Source organism: Gopherus flavomarginatus, chromosome 6, assembly GCF_025201925.1.
Source record: "Gopherus flavomarginatus isolate rGopFla2 chromosome 6, rGopFla2.mat.asm, whole genome shotgun sequence".
NCBI classification, from domain to species: domain Eukaryota; kingdom Metazoa; phylum Chordata; order Testudines; family Testudinidae; genus Gopherus; species Gopherus flavomarginatus.
The window spans coordinates 72,036,064-72,057,587 of NC_066622.1; the positions used below are offsets into that span (position 1 = coordinate 72,036,064).

Sequence of the window (21,524 nt, forward strand, 5' to 3'; positions counted from 1 at the left end):
CTCCCACTGCTCTAAAGCATGCGGGTGCTAGAGTTTTCAAAGAAAAGGTCCCGAGGATTGGCTGAATCATTTTGGTTGAAGTTTTTCAAAATAATTCAACCTGAGGCAGACACCTAGCACATTAAATTTCAGCCCAGATGATTAACATTAGAGAAAGTTATATACAGCTGAAAACAATCTTTAAGTGCCAGGAAATGTGAATATAATACATAGTGCTAGCAGCCATTCTCCAAAATTTTGTCCAGCACCATTATAAATACCCCCAAATAATGCCCCACTTCCCCTCAGTTAATTCCCCAGTCCAACAGATTGTAGCTCAGACAGAGCATTTTTCTTTGCTTGGTTTCATCCTGGCACTCCTACTTAAAACCCATTTACCACCGTAAGTAATTATTCTGCCTGCTTCCTGCTTGTTCAGTTGATGTACATTCTCTCCACTGGAGTCAATAGGAATTTTACCATTAACTGAAAGGGCTGTGTACTATAACTACATTTTCTCTGCATGTCTCAAGCAAACTTGTGAACCAGTCCACTGTTTCTCTACTCCCTATACAAGTTCTAATCTGATTGATTTGAAAGTCTCCTCCTCTGTGTTCTCTGCTGATCCTTTCAAAGCATTTCACCACAGCTTTGAAAACAGGGAAATGTTACTCATTGGGTTTTAATGTTGTTGGTATATTTCTTTTTCAGGACATGGTCTGCACATGTCATGGAGGAGGTGGTGTAATAGCTGCCTTTGGGGCGGGGAACAGGCTGGTAAGGAAGGTAGAGTTGATTTGCTTTCTCCTTTGTAAAACCACAGATGCAATATCTTGTGTGTGTCTCCTCATCTCCTTAAAGGTGAAAAATGAGGTATCCCCAGGCAGGACTTCTGCACAGCTTCCAAACACTCATTGCCACACCCAGTTTCCTTAACACCGTCAAGCAAAGCTACACAATCTTTCAGCTCATTCCTTTTCTCTCAGGCTTCAGGGCCACCCCTCCAGGGTCTCCCATACACCTGCTTCTGGCAGCTTCCCAGTTCTAAGTCAGCTCTGCTCCCTTCCTGGAGCAGGAACCCCAAGGCTGCTTCCATAAGCACCTGGCCCTTTGTGCCAGGGACCCACAACAGGAGTTAATTACACTCCGCCGTGGCTTCCCTTCCCCAGGCACAGCCTGTCCCACTTCCAGCTCTTATTTCCTAGCCTCTGGCAGCCCTTTATAGGCCCCAGTGTAGTCCAGCCCCTTTTAATTGGCTGGATTAGGCTCACCAGCTCTGACACATGGGCATTGGGCCCAGTTCTGCTCACAGGGGCCAGCTACCTTGTGATGGTGGAAACTGCTATAAAAAAGGAACAGAGTTAGGAATTTCAGGTGCCCTTTGTTAAGGATGCTTTGCATGTTCAGAAGCCAAATTTTACTGTAACCAAGCACACACTAGGTAGATTTTTTCTTAGCAACTGTATGGCTATGTAGATGAGACATGGGTTTGCCATTCCTAAAACTGGGCAGTCATAGGTGATTTCGTACAAACTGTCAGATCTGCCCTATCTGTAAAAAGGGTGTTTTGTTACCAATTTGATCTTCAAGGTGGATGGGGAAGGATACTTGCGTACCTCCTAAGGACTTGTTTTAATCATAGATTATTAGGGTTGGAAGGGACCTCAGGAGATCATCTAGTCCAACCCACTGCTCAAAGCAGGACCAATCCCCAAATAGCCCACTCAAGGACTGAACTCAACCCTGGGTTTAGCAGGCCAATGCTCAAACCACTGAGCTATCCCTCCAGGTTTGGGAAGTACGCAGAATTCTTTATACTGCGCAGTAGAAGAGGTGAGACTAGAATGCAGCATGTCTTGGTTCTCAGCCCACTTTATCTGGGCCAAAAGGTATCTTGATGTGCTGCTTTCCCCCAAGGAAGATCCATTTTGCCTGTGTCCTGCCTGGAGCTCTGGCCTGTATGTCTCACATTGCATATGATGCAATAGGCAGAGTGGGGCTGCAGAGTATGTGCAGGGTTATCTCAGAATTAAGAGCAAGAATAGAACAAATTGTGCTGCACATGTACAGGCATGTCCCCCCGTCTCATAAATTGGCTAAATCTGGATGGATTTTCATGGGGTCAGTGTAAGACACCTCTCTGATCTCTGAACTGCCTGAACAAGTTCCAAGTACCATCTCCTAACTATGATGGTGCTAAAGCTGTTAAACACAAAACTAGTCAGAAAAATGTTAATATTGGCAAAACTCTCAGCGTTTCAAACAGCTGAACAAGTTTTGCTTAGTCTCTCCAAACAAACTCCCAACCTGGTGCAGAGACCAAGCCTGGAAAATTTCGACACCAATATTTAAAGTCTCTCAAAGACATAAATCACTGAAACATAGGATTGTGATGGAAAGTGTTGAGGCAATTGCAGAGGAGCATTAAACATGTCCTTAAAAACATTCAAACATCCCAAACTTTGGGACTCACAAGTTAACCAAAGCAATGCTGCCACCAGCCTAAATACTCAATCACGCCCACAGACCATTAAGCCTCCATTTCACATCTCATCTGATATGGAGAACTCCAGCAGCATAGTACCATCTAAAGTCAGGCTAGGATTGGTTCTGCAGTGATTTGCAGAGAAGGGCGCCACCTACTAGCTTCCACCACTATTTCCTGCATCACTGAGGTGTTGCTTGGAGGTTTCCTATGCAAATACTGACCCAACCTGCCACCGCTTAGTTCTTGAGCTCTGGCAGTGATACAGCAAAAGGTGGTATGTCTGCAAGATATAAACTTGGTGTAAAACTGCTGGACAAAGCACTGATGTGATCCTATATGGAATATTCAAGGGAATGATACTAGTCAGGGGAAATATGTCTATTGAGTTATTTTAAATCTGTTTTTGAGTCTATGAAATGTCTGTTATAAAACAAAAAAAGCTATTAACATCAGCAGTTTTATCAAAGCTTGTAGTGACCAAGTTTCTGCTCCAATAGGTTGATTTTTTCAGGCAGACTCCTGTCCAGCTGCCAGTAAATAGGCAATCCACAATTTGACCAAAAAGAAACTATGCTTACTGTAGCATGACCACTAGTAAATAAGCAGAATATAAGCTGCTGCATATGCAAGTAATTTTCTAAGAGGAGTACACTGCTGTAAAGAATGAAAGCTGTTAGTCTCCTTTTTTCTATCTCTTTTAAAAATAGTAGTACATGGGGCATGCACTAAAATATACAGTAATTATGTGGTATAGCCTTAGAGTAGAGAAATATAATTGAGAAGGAGTAATTTGAGTGAAGGTTGGGAATCTAGCATTCTGCTTACTAGCTGTAACTGTCATGTCAAAACACATGTTTCTGATAATACAGGGAGACCTTCTCTGTTCCTTTGATCAATTTGCATGTTACAACTATGGTTGTGTCCTCCAGCAATAACCTTAGGAAAGTAAATAAAATCAAAACCATTCTTGAAACACAGCCTACTCGCAAAACATAGCATATGCTCTATTAGTCTTTGTAATTAAAATCTGCACACGTCTGTTTTAAGATGAAATGTGAGTAATGTCCCACTAATGAATAAAATCTGTAGCACTTTCTCACTATTTCCATTGTAAAAGACTGTACATTTGGTGGGTTAATAGAATGGGTGAAAGGGCTTAAAGGTTCTGATCCCCTGGGCCAGATTCTGATCTTAAGTACCTGTGTAAATCTTTGGCAGAGATACTCTGGATTTACACCATTGGAACTAATATCAGAATTCCCCCTGGCCCCTGTTTTTTTTTTCTGTTAACAGTTTTTCAAAAGGAGGCGTCAGCGTTCAACCACACAGGCAGGATACATTCAAAACACTCCCTGAAAGACAAGGCTCCTGCATGCCTGAAATGTAATTCATACTTCAATCCCTGGGGAAAACTAGAGCTGCCTCATTCTAATTTACCATAGCCTCTGGAAGCTTCCCAATGAGTTGTCACCAGCCAGAAACTCCACAGTGCTGTGTGCCATGGAGACGGCCCCTCTTGCCCCGATAGGCACCTTTTCATCCCCAATACGCTTCCCTATATTGGGGCTTGTGAGGTGGCAATGTACTGTGTACTCCACAGAGCCTGAGAATTCTCCCCCAGCCCTTTGCAGAGTATGAAGGGGTCTACCAAAGTGGTATACCAGGGCTAGAGCAAATCTGGCCCAATAGTTTTAAAAAGTTTTACCTGTGTTGTTAACCACACCTCAGAGTTTATGAATGACCTTTTAAAGGATAGGCCCTGACTCTGCAAAGTCATATTAATTTAACTATAAGCAGGTGACAGTAGTCTCATTTACTTCAGTGGGATGTTTACTCAGGCACAATTCCCACTGAGGTCAGTTGGAATTTCTCCTGAGCAACACTTGCATAATAGAATCCTTCATGATATTTTTTTTTAAGAAAATTACTTGACTAGTACCAAATTCAATAGAGTACACTGCTTTAAAGCGTGAAAGTTGGTGGAGTGGGGGGGAAGGGAGAATGTCTGTCTTTGTCTGGATACACACAGACTTGGAGAAAGAATGAAGAAGGGAGGGCCAAGTGAGCACAGCAGAAGAGGGTCATGCATTACTGTACATTCTCTTCAGCACAATTTCAACACTGCTCCACTACTCAGACTGGAGTGACTTATATCCTATTCACATGACCCAGCCCTCTTCGGGCTGCCATTGCACCCACTGAGCTCTCATTGTTAGCAGTGGGAGTTTATCTGCACAGTCAGTACAGAAGCAGCCCGAAGTTCGCATTCTTCCTCCTCCCTGGACATTTGCCTGGATGCGCACACAGCACAAAGAAGGGAGGGCTAAGTGAGCCACAGAGAAGGGTCATCTATTTATTGTACATCCTCTTCTGCACAATTTCAACACTGCTCCTCTAGTCAGACTGAGTAAATGAAGTGAAGTGTGTCATATTACAGTATATTTATACTGCACCTAGTTCTATTACATTACACATATAAACTCCATTGGCTTCAGTGCATTTGATTTACCCCAGTGTGAATGAGCCTAATTCTGCTTCAGTATCAATCAGGAATGATTCCACTGAAGCCAACAGAAGTGCCCTAGTATGAAACTGGCAACACCATTAGGAAAACAGCCTATACAACATTAACCAGTTAACAACATTTCAGCAGGTTCTCCAAGTCATCCTATAGAATTGAATTGATATACGGTCACAAGCAGGTGGCTGCAGCCACCCTGCCCTACCTGTACTGCTAATTAGCTCTGGCTAGATCGGAGGAAAGTCCCAGGGGGCTCCCAGGTATAGGAAGATTGAGAACCACTGTGATAGAGGTGTGCGTGTGTGTTTATATAATATATGCACTATAGGATGGTACCAAAAATTGATAAATATTATCAGTTAAATTCTGCAGGTTTTGATCCCAATTCAAGGAAAACTCTCTATTCAGGGAAGTTATGAAGCGTGTGCTTAAATGTTTTCCAGAACTGGGGCTCTTAAGGGTAACTTCTCTAGAGCCTTGTTGGTTTCGTACCTATGACATTCTATCATTCCTCTCCCTGAGGGAATCAGACCCCTTACCTCCACATGCTCTGTCTTTGGGGTAATTAAAATCTCAACTGTAATGTTCCATTAACATAGGATTTTGTGCACCTAATGATATATTAAATCTTCCCAAATTATAGCTAAATTACAAAATGGGCTAATTTACCCAAACCAGTTAATAAATGTTTAGAAAAGGAAGCTAATTGAATTATCCTTCATTTGTCAGAGATGGATAATCTTGTGAGAGAGCTCATTTTTTCTGAGCCATGATTAATTGGCCTGACTAGTCAGAGATTATGACAGATGATGCAGGAAGAGATAATAAATAAGTCAGCAGGGAGGGCTGGGAGCACAGGACGAACAGCTGCTGTTCGGTCTAAGGCCTAGCGCTGCTTCCGGACTCGGCCTGACCTTTGTGTGGCTTTCCTCGAAGCCCGTACAGATCTTACTCAATCTAAAATGCAACAGTGGCAAGTGGTAATTTGACTCTTTCCCTCTGCACAGCCAACCTTTTCAGATCAATCAGATAACCTCATAGACAATAAGCTTTCCTGAAACTCACTGTTATGGTGAAGCCTGGTGTTTAGTTAATGGATGAGCTAGAGTATATACTGAATGTCCTATTTGTTCTTAATTGTTTGGGGTTTGTGACCAAGTTACCTAAGGAAACCATTAATGTGTGTGCCATAAATATCAATGCTTAAGTGATCAATCTTGTTCCCATTAAGCTAAATATAAAATATTCCCATTGAAATCAAAGGAACAGTACCAGGCCCTAAATACTGGTGGGAGCCAATTGTCTCCAGTGCCTGCTGACACAACGTGGCTTTGTCTCCCCCTCTCTGGTTAGGCCATATGTGAGGTTTAGGAATCCATTGCTTCCTGCCAGCAAGTGACCTTGTCTGTTTGTTAGTTCAGCTAGGAAATGTGTGTAACCTTGATGACCAGAAGTCAAAGTTCAGTCCTGGTAGACAACCTCTCCAGGGGCAGCATTCATTATAGTAGGAACAAAGAGCTGCATTAGCCCAATTGGGAAACTCATTCATGTAGGGTCTTTTTTCGCAGCAGAATGGATTTTAGCTGCAAAATTGGGAACCCCTTCTGGATCCAGATTTAGAAACTTTCCCCCAAAGTTTATAGGTGCTCAGGTCTGAGTTTTTTTCTGTTTGGTTCATGTTTCAGTCCAGGTTTTGGGTCCAATTCACCCAGAGTTCAGGAATGTCTGGTACAAGCCATCTCTGGACATACAGTGCTGCCTGTTTTCACTAGCCTACCCTAAGCCCTGGCAGTTGCTAAGGTGTGCCTCTTCATTTTAGATGTGAAACAAATAGGCAAGTTATTTCATCTGGGTTTGAGAGGAGGATCTCTCACTTCACATCTAACTGCATGCCTCACTCTCTTCTGATTCTGATAGACCAGTACATGTGTAAAAGAGGGTTCAGAGGTACTGAACCCTCACAGCTCCCACTGGAATTGTAGGTGCCCTGTAGCTCTTAGAAAACCACACCTGGTGTTCATCACCACACATACCTTTCTCTGCTTTAGTCTCCTGTTTAATTAGTATTCTGTGGATGTGTGTCATGTCTTCAGATATTCTGCTTATGTGCCATACGGGTGTGGTAGGTGTGTAGTTTCCTTTGGCTATATTTTTTCCTTTTTTCATTGGTGAGTCAGAGTCCCTTCTTTGGTAATTGTCTAGATCTGTTGCACTTGATTAGCGAAGGGCGCTTTTGTTTCCTGACCTCTACATTTCAAGTGACCTGATTCTCCAGTTATGGGCAGGAGAGCAGCTAAGGGATAGCCAGGAGGCAACTGTTTTGCCTATTGACATGTTTCACAATGTGTCCTGTTTGGGAAACATGGGGGAAGAGTCTTCTCTCAGTTACCAGATGTATACCTGTGTGGCCTGATTCACTGGGACTGATTGCCATCTCACTGCCACTGCTTTTATGCCAATGTAACTCCAGTGAGTTCTGTGGAATTACTCCTATTTTATATCTATATGAGTAAGAGCACAGTCAGGCCCATTGACTTCAACAGTTACTCCTGATTTACAGTGGTGTAACTGGAGCAGAATTTCTCTCTCTCTCTCTCTCTCTGTCTAGTGAACAATTCCAGCAGCAGCTGGAAAACTGTGTGTCACTAAATGTATTGATTGCTTACTTCTCTCATTAAAAAGGCATGGTGTATACGAAACCCTAACTGTTATACATGACCTGCAAGTAAATGTTTTGTTGTCTCATCGAAATGAGACAATCCATCATTACTCTGTCCATCTGCTAGGAGTAAGGAGCATGGTCCAGTAGGAAATAGTGAATGTAGTTGTCTGCATATCAGGGGGCCAATTCTGAAATCGTTCACACGTATAAATCCAGAGTCACTCCAATGACTTCACTGAGCACTTTGGTGCTCAGCATCTCTGAAAACTAGGCACAAGGTGTCTCAGGTTGGGCACACAAACAGGACTTGATCGTGGGCAGAGGTCCTATTGAGTTGAATGGTGCAGGGTCGGAGCCCTTCGGAAAAATACAGAATTAATGAGCACTTCTGAAAATGCTGACCATAGTGCTCTAAAGTGTGCTAGGCACTTTATAGACCAGGGGTAGGCAACCTATGGCATGCGTGACAAAGGCGGCATGGGAGCTGATTTTCAATGGCACTCACACTGTCCAGGTCCTGGGCACCAGTCCGGGGGGCTCTGCATCTTAAATTCATTTTAGATGAAGCTTCTTAAACATTTAAAAAACCTTATTTACTTTACATACAAAAAGTTTAATTATATATTATAGACTTATAGAAAGATGCCTTTTAAAAACATTTAAATGTATTACTGGCATGCAAAACCTTTATATTAGAGTGAATAAATGAAGACTCGGCACGCCACTTCTGAAAAGTTGCCAATCAGTTATAGACCCATAGTAGGCCAAGCCTTGCTTTGTCAAGAGCTTGCAGTCTAAGTAGACAGCACAGAGGCAGAGCATGGGCAGTAGGTGAAGCTTCCTCTGGGGTAAGCTAGTTCCCTGTCCCACATCTTCTTCGCTCGAGCCCCACCTACCTCTTCCACCTGTGGCCCCGTTCACACTCCATGCCAGCCCCTGCTGCTCACCCCACCCCACATCACTGCTTGTTGCATTCCTCCTCTCCTTCTCACACCCCTTCTCCTGAGGCCCCTGCCACGTGCATTATCCGTGTCTCTCATCCCCTGTACCCCCCTGCCCCTGTGAGGCCACCACCACCCACAAGGATGCAGTGAGCGGCAGGGATCTCTGGAGATGGGGAGTGGAGTGAAGGAGAGGAAACATTCAGTTGTCAAGCAGTGGTGGAGGCCTCGGGGAAGGGGTGGAGCAGGGAGGGGAAGAGGCGGGGCGCAGGCGGGGCTACCATGGCCCAGATGGCAGGGTAGCGGCAGCTGTGGCCTATTATGCCCATGGCCTATGAGACTGAGTGAGGAAGAGTTATCATACATTCACATTGCTCCTTTTGAAATCACAGGCAAAGCTGGGCCACTCATGAGTGCTTTTGAAACTCCCATCCTTAATATATTTTTCATTCCTAGCCCATGTTCCCCAAGAGCATTATTCTTCAGCCCTTTAAATTTGCCTGAGCTATATTATTAACCTTGACTCCCCAACCCTGCCCGTTCACGGACGGCCTGTAATGTCCTATTTTCCCTGTTACTGTCATCTCATTTTCCTGTGCAGTTCTGCAGGGGTGTGAAGGAAAGAGTTGTTCATAAAGATAAGTAAAGGTACAACTTCCCTCCATGACCACATCCTCTCTCCTCTTCCAAACCAGAAGTCTTAATTAAAATGATGCTAAAGGAAGCAAATCAATTAACAGATACCCTACACAATGCTTTATTTTCTCCTACCCCCCCCCAAAAAAAATTACTTACAAGTATCACATTACTGCTTTAGGTGATCTGTTAACATTGCAGTTCATTAGCAGCATTTGCTACTGAATCGGATAAAAGACACCTTGGGAATCCAGGCAAATCATTCTAATATAGCTCTTTTCTTTGTCTCGACTGCATTTCCCCCTATTCTGAGCAATGAATGATGAGGTGTATTTTAAAGCAGAGAGCTCCATGGTGACTAGTTTCACTAACATATTTGGAATCCTCCAGTTCGCTGAGTATAGAACAAATCATGTTTTTGTCATGATTTTAGACACTGTAAACATATTTTTTCTTCACAGGTGCAAAAAACTGGCTTGAGAGCTGTGCAGTTATGATATGGCCAAGCAACGAATGTGCATTGATCATTAAGACCCTCATTCAGCCCTTGCTTAACCATGTAGGATCAACTGTGTCTGCTCCTGTTCATTACTGAATTGGGGCCTTCATTTCCATGCTTCTGCAAATCCATGAACAAGTGGTCTGTCCTTATTGAGACACAGTGCTTCCAGTTTGGGCTTCAGGCTACCACCGCTATTGAGTAAAAGGACAAATTCTGGTGCAGAACTGGAGAACTCCACTGATTTCAATTGAATTACTCCAGACTGATGTTGATGTAACTGAGAACAGAAGCGGGCTCTAAATTCAGATTTAGCAATCAAGCCTGTAGAGATGAGCCAGAGCTACAAAGTTTAGACTCACAGCTTAAAGGATGAAGTTGAGTGTACGCGCTGCACATGGTGTGGCCCAATTATTAATGTAAATATTTATAGGCTAATAGTTCTAAGTCTACAACAGCAAACTGTTTATTCAAATGAAAAGGTTTATTTGGGGATTAGGGATATATTTTTTTCTTAAAGTCAGATGTGGCATTGTGGCTTGAGTTCTGTTTTAGTTTGGCAGCAAACCGCATTGATGATCGGAATTCAAAGCATTAATCTATTGAATACTTTCCCCTCCATCTTTCTGTCCACCGAAATAGACCCAGATATTTACCCAGAAAACTAATAGTTTTTTGCACTGATTTTCATCTCCTTTTGTTGTTGTAATAAAAATTGAAATTCCCAGGAAAAAATAAATAAAATAAAAAATGAAAACAAAGAACATATATTAAAGAGAGAACATGAATAATCCATTTTCTCTACCATTACTTCTAGTTCAGTTACAGAATTGAGGTCCCAGATCAGAACACCTGTAGCTTTTGCATCATGCTGGTATTCAAAAACTAAATCTTACTTCACATTTTGCAAATGGCCCCTATATTTGCAATAGGCTGAGCAACCCCGCTTGCCATTTTCTCTCCCTTCAGCTCCATTTCTGAGGTGCTTGCTATGTCAATACAAATGAACGTTGTTGCTTGAACCCATCTCTAGTTCTGGGGGACCTTTGATTCCATTCATTTTTTAAAAAATCATATATTTATCATAGCCCATACAGGACCTGTTAATGAACAAAGCCTATCTCGTGTATTTCTATCATGCATTCCCCTCAGGCACATGACATGAGTGCACAATGTGTTTTGAGTGCAGAGATAACCTTAGGTTGTGCACACTATAAAGCGTTTCCTGTAATCAGTTATTCAGTTCACTTTTTCAAAAAATTGAATTTGGGGCTGGTGAGACAGCCCCATGGACAAAGGTCTTCCATTGACGCAGAGATCAGGTGCAGCAGTAGTTAAATGTCCCGTCTGAATGTACCCCATTCCAAAATGGCTAGAGATCAGTTGTATTTTGCTGTTCTTGGGAATTGACTTCTCTGAAAAAGAAAAAATATCCTAGATAAACAAGACTTTTTTTCTCTCCCTTTGGTAGCAGTGATCTAGGGTAACATACTAAAGTTAGAGCTGGATAAATGTTTTTTAACTGGCAGGAAAGTCATTCTAATCCATTATGCCAGTTGGTTCTCAAACTTTTTGTATTGGCCACCACTTTCACACAGCAAGCCTCTTGAGTTAAATAGTTACTGGGGGGCGGGGGACGAAGAAACTTTGTCAGTATCACTGTTCACAGCAGACTTAGCACCCCATTACCACCCTTACTTGTGCGCTGCTGCTGGTGGCAGGCACTGCCGTCAGTGCTGGGTGGCTAGAGAGTGGTTGCTGCTGGCTGAGTGCCCAGATCTGAAGGCAGTGCCACCGCCAGCAGCAGCACAACACTGCAGGAGTAAAGGTGGCAATGTCATACCACGCTACCCTTACTTCTGCAGAATGTTTGTGCTTTGTGCTGGAAGGAGTGGGTATGGGTGCACTAAGTCAAATTTTGGGGTGGCTATAGACCCTGCAAGCCTTCCCCAGGATCACCCCTGCTTGTGAATCTGACTGTTAATTATAAATGGGGGGGCGGTTGGCTGCTGTCAGTCTGTTGATTGGTCTGCGGTTTAATCCAGTTCTTCAGCTGCTGAACAATCAAGCTCTCTAATGTTGTCTCAGTCCCAGGACTGGCCTTAGGGAAAATTGCACCTTGGGCAAACTTCTGTTTTGACACCTTTTCTTTAGAGCCAGAGACCCACCATGTGCGGGGCTGACAGCCAGTAACCCCCATGTAATAACCTCATGACCCCCACTTTGAGAACCCTTGCATTATTCTAATATTATTTGACCATTTCTACAGTCATAAAGATCCTCACAGTTAACTCTTGTTTGGCAGGACATCTCTCTGTCTTTACAGCTGTCCTGTTTTTACCAAATTGACTGTGACACACAAATACACTGTGTGTATTTCCAACCTGTGGATCTAGTTGGGGAAATGACTGCAGATGCATCTTCCCCTGCAAGAAGGGGTCAACTAACAGCATGCAGAGTCCCTGGCAGCAAGTAGCCTGGAGGACTGAGCACAGTGTTGGCAGGGGAGGCAGGAAATCATGTGACATAACCCCAGCTGTGAAACTCACTTGATGTGTGGTTTCATCAAGTTGCTTCATCTCAGTTTCTCTTTGTGTGAACTGCAGATGATAATACTGATCCACCTTTCTCACAGGGGTTGTGAGGCATAGCTGATGTTTACAGAATGCTTTGAAGATGTTAAATGCTATAAATGTGTTATTTTTATTGCTTCAAGGAATCCTGTTCTGCTTTTCAAACATAAAAGAGCTTTATAATGGCTGGTGCAGAAATGACGAAGGAGCTCATTTAAACAAAATCTGGGATAGTTCTGTTTTTCACATTTATATTTCTGTGCAAAGATATGGATTCCAACATGCATTCTGATAATAAAAGATAGCAACATTTGTTTATAGTATTAGTTTTAATTTTGTACTATAGTATTTCTTAGAGGCATCAGCCAAGGATCAGGACCCCGTTGCACGGACTGTACAGACACAGTAAAAGACAGTCATGCCACAAAAAGCTAACAATGTAGGGCCTTTGCCTCTGCAAACACTTATGCATGTGAAGTGTCACTTACTGCAATGGAACTGCCCTTGCAATCAAGCTCATGCATAAGTGTTTGCAGGATCAGGTCCTAGTTTATGACAAAGTGCAAGAAGTAAATGAGACAGAACAGAAGGAAGGGGAGCACAAACTGTTTTACCCTAAGCACGGGGTCTCAACTTGCTACCTCGCCAAACTATTTTCAGCTGGTAGTGCTCCGTAGGAGGCAGAGCTAATCTGAAGGGAGGGATTGGAAGGAAGATAAAGTGAGGGGGCTTTCTGGATTTTTCCCAGGAGTTTTCCCACTCACAAGGGGTGGCTTTGGAAATCTACTTTTTCATTGCTATTTTGAGTGAATTTTATAAAATTGGTTGTGCTTCTTAATCATTTCACAATACTGGCCTATAGCATAAAGATATAGTTTCCCTTTAAGTAACATAACGCATAGGGAAGCAGGATTGTGTGTGCATCAGAGGTTTACTTTCATTATTTTACTTTTACGGATTCCAATTTCCTCAATGGTCATTCAAAATCCACATATGATTGGTGGGCAAAGGAATTGTCCCGGAGGCAATTTACACTAGCAAACACATGTTATGGGTCTGACATTTAACTGATACATATCAGAGAATGGCACTTCATGATAAAATCACTTTAGCTTCTCTGTCACCTTCCACCCAAGGATCTGAAAGCATTTTACCAACATTAAAACAAATAGCCTTGTGATACTCCTGTGAGGTAGGTAAGTATTATTACTACTTTTTTACAGGTGGGGAGCCTGAAGCACAGAAAGGTTAAGTGGTTTGCCCAGAATTGCCAAGGCCATGTCTACACTGCAATGTAAACCTGGGTCTGTGGGACCCGGAGTAGTGGACTTGGTGTTTCCAAGCCCACACATGTGTGTCCACACTGCATTGTAAACCTGGGCTTACAATTGCTGGACCTGGGTTTCACAGCCCTCCTTCATTGTTTTGTACGTGCCATGTTTATTCTTCTTTGTTACGTACCTGGATGCAGTTTTAGAAATACTCCCGAGCTTCTTTATATCTGACTCCAGGCTGCCATCAAAGACTCTGTATTACCACCCTCACCCCCCAATTCCTGCTGCATCAGATTGGAGGAGGACCTTGAGCTCTTCCCACCTGGCTCCTTCTGTAGAACATACCTCATCGCAGCTGATTCCACGTGTGACCTGCAATGTGTAAAAGAATGAAACAGGGAGTGTGAGTATAGGAGAAGCCATCCAAAGGTGCTCACTCAAAGAATCAACCCATCAAAACACTGATTCTTTTCTTCCTTTAACTCTTCCATGGTTTCTTTGCTTCTCTCTAATCTTTTATTCTGTTTTACTCCCCCTAGTGTCAGTTCCTGGAAACTAAAGTTCCGCAGAGTTCTTTTCCTTCAGGACTAAAGACAGCTGCAGAAAAGGAGCTCTTAAGCTCTTAAGAGCCTTGGCAAGCAGGAAATGTTTCTTCAGCAGTTGGCCTTTCACAGGTCTTTTTTCCTCCCTCAAAGAAATTTTTAGCCAAACTGTTTTTTAGAAACATAGGGTGCAAGAGCAGAGAAATTCAATACAAGTCATTAGGTCTCAGTTTTTTCTTAAGGACTCTGATTCTCCTCTCACGTACACCAGTATTAACTGGGAGTAACTTCACTGGAGGCCAGTAGTTTTACCTAGAGTTGCCCACAGGCCCATATTATAAGAAATGTCCCTTATTTAAGTATGGGACAGGCAATATGTTATTTAATCAGTTTGGGGTGCCTTTGATCCCCTATTTCACAAAGTAAAACTATTTCCCCATGCTTATTCCCCCCCCCTCCCCCATTCCTTACATCTCCTTGTCAATTGCTGGAAATGGGCCATTTTCATTACCACTACAAACAGTTCTTTTTCTGTCCTGCTGATAATAGCTCACCTTAAGTGATCACTCTCCTTATAGTGTATATGATAACACTCATTGTTTCATGGGTGTGTGTGTGTGTGTGTGTGTATATATATCTTCCTACTGTATTTTCCACTGCATGTGTCTGATGAAGTGGGCTGTAGCCCATGAAAGCTTGTGCTCAGATAAAGTTGTTAGTCTCTAAGGTGTCACAAGTACTCCTGTTCTTTTTGCGGATACAGACTAACACGGCTGCTACTCTGAAATATTTCAACTAGGATTGCCTCCTGGCTGGTTTTCGTACAGCCTTGCCGATTGCTGGTGAAAATGTGCCATTTAATTTTTTTACTGGGATCCACTAAGGGAATACTGGTCCCAGTGGAAAAAAACCCAGAACATAAGCTGCACGCATGCAAGGCCTGGCAGCAATACTGCACATGTCCCAGTCTCATGTGGCTGGGACCACAGCCAGGGTGGTACCCCAGGGCCTGCTCTCTGTGCTGGGCCCAGGCTCTCAACTTGTCGAAATTGTGCAAGCTCCTGGGAAGTGGGACGGATCTGAGGTTCACCAGTGGGGAGGGGTAAAGAGTAGGGACCTGGGAGGGGGAAGCAAAGGCTTCTGGGAGGGCATAGTGTAAGGACTCATCTCAGTGCCAAGGACCATGGAGTGGAACAGACATGAACCAACAAGGAGGGTGAGGAGCAGGGTTGTGCTAAGAAAACTGTCCAGTATTCTTGAAATACAATGTTGGCAATCCTAGTTACACCAGTGTAGACTAGAATGAGAAGACAATCGGGCCCTTCGTGTCCTTTTTCTACATGCAAACCAGTGGCAGCTCTAGCCAGGATCCGTGGGTGCAAGTGTGCCCACAGAAATCAGGCCTGGATGCGCACTCACACAGTCAGGGATGCCCACTGGGGAGTGGGAGAGAGAAAGGGATAGTTTGTCCCAAGCTCCCCATTTGAGAGGGCCCCCCACAAATGATGGAGGGTGCCGCAGGAAGCCTCAAGCTAGCAGGGGGGTGAGAAGTGTGTGTGGAGGGGGTAGGCAGAGACTCCTGGAAGGGGATGGTGCAGCCACTGAACTGGGAGGCTACATTTGCCCCTGTTTGCAAACTCCACACTTATAGTATTTACTCCATAAACAGTACCTCGATTTCAGTGAGATTCACAGAACAAGGGTCTACTCAATTTGAGCATGATGGCAGAATATGGCCCATAATGCTTTGCATTTCTATAGCACCTTACATCCAAGTGCTTTATAAGCATGAGTTATGCCCCACAGTTGCCCAGAATGATCCGTAAGGTGGTATTTGCATTTTTATAGAGATAAGTTGTCAAGGTTCCTTTCCCACTCTGAACTTTAGGGTACAGATGTGGGGACCTGCATGGACACTTCTAAGCTTAATTACTAGCTTAGATCTGGTACACTGCCACCATCTAGAATTTCAGTGTCTGGAGCACTTTCTGTTCCCCCAAAACTTTCCCTTCTCTGGGTTGCCTTGAGGGACTTCACCAATTCCCTGGTGAACACAGATCCAAACCCCTTGGATCTTAAAACAAGGAGAAATTAACCATCTTCCCTTCTTTCCCCCCACCAATCCCTGGTGAGTCCAGATCCAATCCCCTTGGATCTTAAAACAAGGAGAAATTAACCATCCCCTCTTCTTTCCCCCCACCAATCCCTGGTGAGTCCAGATCCAATCCCCTTGGATCTTAAAACAAGGAAAAATCAATCAGGTTCTTAAAAAGAAAGCTTTTAATTAAAGAAAGAAAAGTAAAAATCATCTCTGTAAAATCAGGATGGGAAATTTTTTATAGGGTAATCAGATTCATATAGCCCAGAGGAACCCCCTCTAGCCTTAGGTTCAAAATTACAGCAAACAGAGGTAAAATCCTCTCAGCAAAAAAAGGAACATTTACAAGTTGAGAAAACAAAAATAAGACTAACACGCCTTGCCTGGCTATTACTTACAAGTTTGAAACATGAGAGACTGATTCAGAAAGATTTGGAGAGCCTGGATTGACGTCTGGTCCCTCTTAATCCCAAGAGCGAACAACCCCCAAAACAAAAAGCAGAAACAAAGGACTTCCCTCCACCAAGATCTGAAAGTATCTTGTCCCCCCATTGGTCCTCTGGTCAGGTGTCAGCCAGGTTTACTGAGCTTCTTAACCATTTACAGGTAAAAGAGACATTAATCCTTAACCATCTGTTTATGACATAAGTGACTTGCCCCATGTCACAGAAGTCCAAAGCAGATCTGGGAATAATGCTCAGGCCTCTGCATGCAGCCATATTGGTGTAACTGAAGCCCTGAGCCTCAGCAGGTGCCTCCCACGGGGCTAAAGCCCCGGCAGGTGTTCCCCAGCTCTCAAACTTCTGAAGATTGTCGTATCTGGCTTGGAGGGTCAGTAAGTTTGGCCACCCCGTGATATAAATTAAACTAAATCAAATTAAAGTAGCCTTTTTTCTTTGAAATAAACTCTGTGAACCAAGCAAAACCCTTGGTTTTGCAAACAATTATACGCCTGCCTGACTTTACTTATATAGCTAGTCGCATTGAAGTTATGGAGCCGTAAGCATGTGATTAAAGTTATGCAAGTGTTTGCAGGATTAGGACTATAGTCATTTAAAAAAATGAACACAACTTTCTTTTGATTATGGCACCAAAATCTACCAGCTGAATGTAGAATGGGACAAATTGCAAATGGATGTATTTCCCCACATAAAATAAAACATATTGGGATTATTCTCGCTGGCTAACAGAATACATCAGTGATCACTCTGTGTGTTGCACTCTCTCAACACACTTAATCTTAGTGTGGTCAGAGTTAAAGACATAGTAGTGGTAGACATATGTATAGTATTTGTACAAGAGAAAGCATGACATCTGAGTTACAAGTTAGGATAGGAGTGTGGCTGTCAGGAATTGGATGTATGCATTATAAGTGACTCTAGATTTGACAAAGCATTTGCTACAGGAGACGGAGTCTGTGTGTCCTGGGGTAATATGATTGGCAAATCAAATATGTGAAAAGAGATGCTGTGCAGGTTAATGTCTTAACTGGTGATTTCCTGGATGTTTGATGATTGCATTGATACAAAATGCATTTGAACTACCTGTTTTCTTATGGGGCAATAATAAATGGGTTGGTGGTCAGAGATTGATGGTTTCTTCCACACTGCTCTAGATGAAAACTGTTTATGATATTTATTTTGTAAAAACTTCTTAATTTTTCTTACAGGTAGATAAAAAAGAGCAAATTCACATGGTAAGGTGCAAGAGTAATTGCTGAATAATTTGATTTAAAAATTACATGTAAAATTACCCTTTTTAGCTCATGGATTCATATATTATGTAATATTAAATATGATTTTTTTGTATTATTTAATGTACAAATACAAAATAAGCCTTGAAAAATTGTTGGTGCCCACCACACTCTTCTGAAAAGGTTGGGGACTACTGGGCACAAAAAGGTTGGGGACCACTGCTCAATGCACTGCCCCTTACTATGGGCTGCATGCTTAGTAATGATCCTCCCTGGTGAAGCCAATAAAACTATGCTGACTAAAACAGCTGAGGATCTGGCCTGATATATTTTGAGGTGGTATCATGTCCTCCCTCATGTGAAGCCAGAGCAGATAAGAGGTAACGGATAAAGCAGGGGGAGAGAGAGACATTTGACAGCAACGGTGGAATAGAGTCTAAATTGTGCTGTTGGAAAAGATCTGGGAGAGGTTAGCTGGAGAAGTACTAGCATCCACAGAAAGAAAGGTGGCAGCAACACTATGGAGACATTAGGAAAAGTGCAGGAGAGACTAGAGAGGACAGAGGTGTAGCTAGCCCTGTAACCATGATGTTGTGTATTTGGTTGTCATGGTTTTTGTTCCTATGGCAACTGAGTTAGATTATTAGAGGATAGCTCAGCCAGCTTCGGCAAGCCTGAGACTAAATCTTACCAGTGACATTGTGGAAATCCTGGGGTCCCATTTTTCCCCAAAACCACTGGTAATTGCTGAAAGATATCGATTCCACAAAAGAGACCAAAAAGAAGATGAAACAGTTATACAACAATTTGTAGCAATTTTAAAAAAGCTAGCAGAACACTGAATTTAAAGAGATGTTAAATGATGCCCTGTGTGACAGGTTAGCGTGTGGCCTGTACAGTGAAGCTATACGGAAGCGCCTACTGACAGAGGTTCAGCTTACATTACAGAAGGCTGTTGATATTGCTATCTCCATGGAACTGGCTACAAGGGAGGCGCAATACATGGGTGCATCCCCTAGGGTGCAAAAAGTGTCACAAGAACCTACCCAGAAAACTGTGCAGAGCTAGGAATGTTACCGCTGTGGTAAGCCAGGTCACCAGGCATCAGAATGCTGGTGTAAGGACCTGGTGTGTCAACACTGTGGCAAAAAGGGACACATTGAGTGTGCCTGTAAACAAAAGAAAAAGAGGCCTGTGGTCTGGCTGACAAAAAAAGGAACCCTGCATATCCTAGAGCAGACCCAGGATGATCAAGGTGATACCTCATCGCAAGAGGAAGTGCCACTGCATGTTTTGTCTTTGCCAGTGGGCTCACATGAATACTGGGTAACCCCGTTGTTGGATGGCAAACCTATATGCATGGAACTGGACACCGGTGCAGCCGTCTCGCTGGTCTCCGAGACTGCGTATAAAGAAAAGCTACAGCATCTTCCGCTTAAGGCAACAAAAACTGTTCTGAAGAAGACATATACGGGAGAAGCTGTGCCCATGTTGGGCACTACTGATGTTAAGGTGGAGCTCAATGGCCAGACTGCTAAATTGCCACTGTCTGTGGTGAGAAGTAACTACCCAGCCTTAATGGATAGGTCTTGGCTTGGGAAGATTCAGCTGAACTGGGCAGAAGTGCACCGGATGACTAAAGAAGAAACCAGTCTAACCCCTGTACTAAGGAAACATGCTGCTGTTTTTGGAGAGGATTTGGGAAGTATAAAGGGAATCACTGTGACATTGAACATTAAACCTGACAGTCCACCAAAATATCTGAAAGCCCGAACTGTGCCATATGCCATATGCCATCAGGCCAAAAGTTGAAGCAGACCTGGAGCGCCTCGTCACCAATGGAGTCCTAATACCAGTTACCCATGGGCCACTCCTATCGTTCCAATAGTGAAGAAAGATGGCTCTCTCCGGATTTGCAGTGATTTTAAAGGTGCTGTCAACCCAGTGTTGTGTGCAGAGCAATACCCGCTTCCCTGCATCGATGACCTCTTCGCAGGCCTGGCTGGGGGACAAAAGTTCAGTAAGTTTGATCTGAGTCAAGCATATTTACAGATGCAAGTCGATGACAAGTCCCAAGAGCTGTTGACTATTGTGACTCATAAGGGGCTTTATCGATACTGTCGCCTACCCTTTGGAATAACGTCTGCTCCCGCCCTGTTCCAGAGGGCTATGGACCAGATCTTGTGTGGCTTGTCAGGAGTTCAGTGCTATCTGGATGATATCCTGGTCACTGGAAGGAATGAAGAGGATCACTTAAAGAATTTAGAGGCTACCCTACAAAGACTGGAAGAGTATGGCCTACGAGTTCGCAAAGACAAGTGTGAATTCTTCAAGCCCTCTGTTGAATATTTGGGACACATCATTGATTCTGCAGGTCTTCATAAGGCCCCTGCAAAAGTTAAAGCTATTGTGGAGGCTCCCCCACCTCGAAATGTAAGCCAGCTGCGCTCGTTTCTAGGACTATTGAACTATTATGGAAAGTTCATCTTACAGTTAGCCACACTGCTAAAACCACTTCATGAGCTCCTTGGGCAGAACAAGGCCTGGAAGTGGACTGAAGCCTGTGATGTTGCATTTAACAAAGCTAAGGATGCATTGCTAAATTCTGAAGTTCTAACGTACTTTGATCCATCCTTACCCCTACAATTGGCCTGCGATGCCTCCCCTTATGGAGTGGGAGCAGTCGTGTCACACATTATGCCTTTGGGAGAAGAGAGACCTATTGCTTTTGCTTCACGCACTCTAAGCAAAGCAGAAACTAACTATGCCCAAATCGAATGTGAGGCATTAGGAATTGTTTTTGGAATTCGGAAGTTTCATCAGTACCTGTTTGAGCGGAAGTTTACTCTTCTCACAGACCATCGACCTCTGATGTCAATTTTTGGACCCTACACCGGCATTCCTCCATTAGCTGCTAGTCGTATGCAACGTTGGGCATTGTTACGTTCAGCACACACATATGAAATCAAATATCGGAAATCCACTCTGCACGGCAATGCAGATGGCCTCTCAAGGTTGCCTTTGCCGGTCAAACATCAAGACAGTGCCCAAAAGGGAATCTTCTACTTTGAACAGATGGAGAATACACCCATCACTGCTACTCAGATAAAGAAGGCAACTCGCGTTGACCCAGCATTGTCCCAAGTTATGGACCTCGTGGTGCATGGAAAATCTCGACAAACCTCTCCGGTCTCACCCAACCTTGTTACCTACATGTCCAGGAGGATGGAGTTATCGGTCCAATCTGGTTGGTTGTTGTGGGAGAGACATGTCATTATTCCACCACCACTGAGATCACAGATGTTAGAACAGCTACATTCCGGTCACTGTGGAATAGTGCGCATGAAGGAAATTGCACGAAGCTATTTTTGGTGGCCTGGATTGGACAGTGCTATTGAAGAGAAAACAAAAGCTTGTATGTCATGTCAGGGTATGAAGAATGCACCCCAGTGGGCACCCCTACACCCATGGGACTGGCTTGAAAACCCATGGCAACGTATTCATATTGACTTCACTGGGCCTCTTGAAGGAAGTATGTTCTTGGTGGCAGTAGATGCCCATTCTAAATGGCCAGAAGTCTCTATAATGCAGTCCACTACTGCAGCGAATACTATCCAA

The 21,524-nt window shown here is 43.5% G+C and overlaps 1 protein-coding gene across 1 annotated transcript in view; it reads right to left on the reverse strand.

Annotated features, from left to right (window-relative positions):
* Nucleotides 1-10,056: 10,056 nt before the first annotated feature.
* Nucleotides 10,057-21,524, reverse strand: part of TMEM273 (transmembrane protein 273) — a 39,700-nt gene continuing 28,232 nt past the window's right edge. Inside the window, exons 5-6 of the mRNA XM_050960376.1 lie at nucleotides 13,761-13,945; nucleotides 10,057-11,141 (exon numbers count right to left, since the gene is read on the reverse strand). Coding sequence (XP_050816333.1) covers nucleotides 13,795-13,945 — 151 coding nt within the window. The 3' untranslated portion in view covers nucleotides 10,057-11,141; nucleotides 13,761-13,794. The remainder of the gene's footprint in view (nucleotides 11,142-13,760; nucleotides 13,946-21,524) is intronic.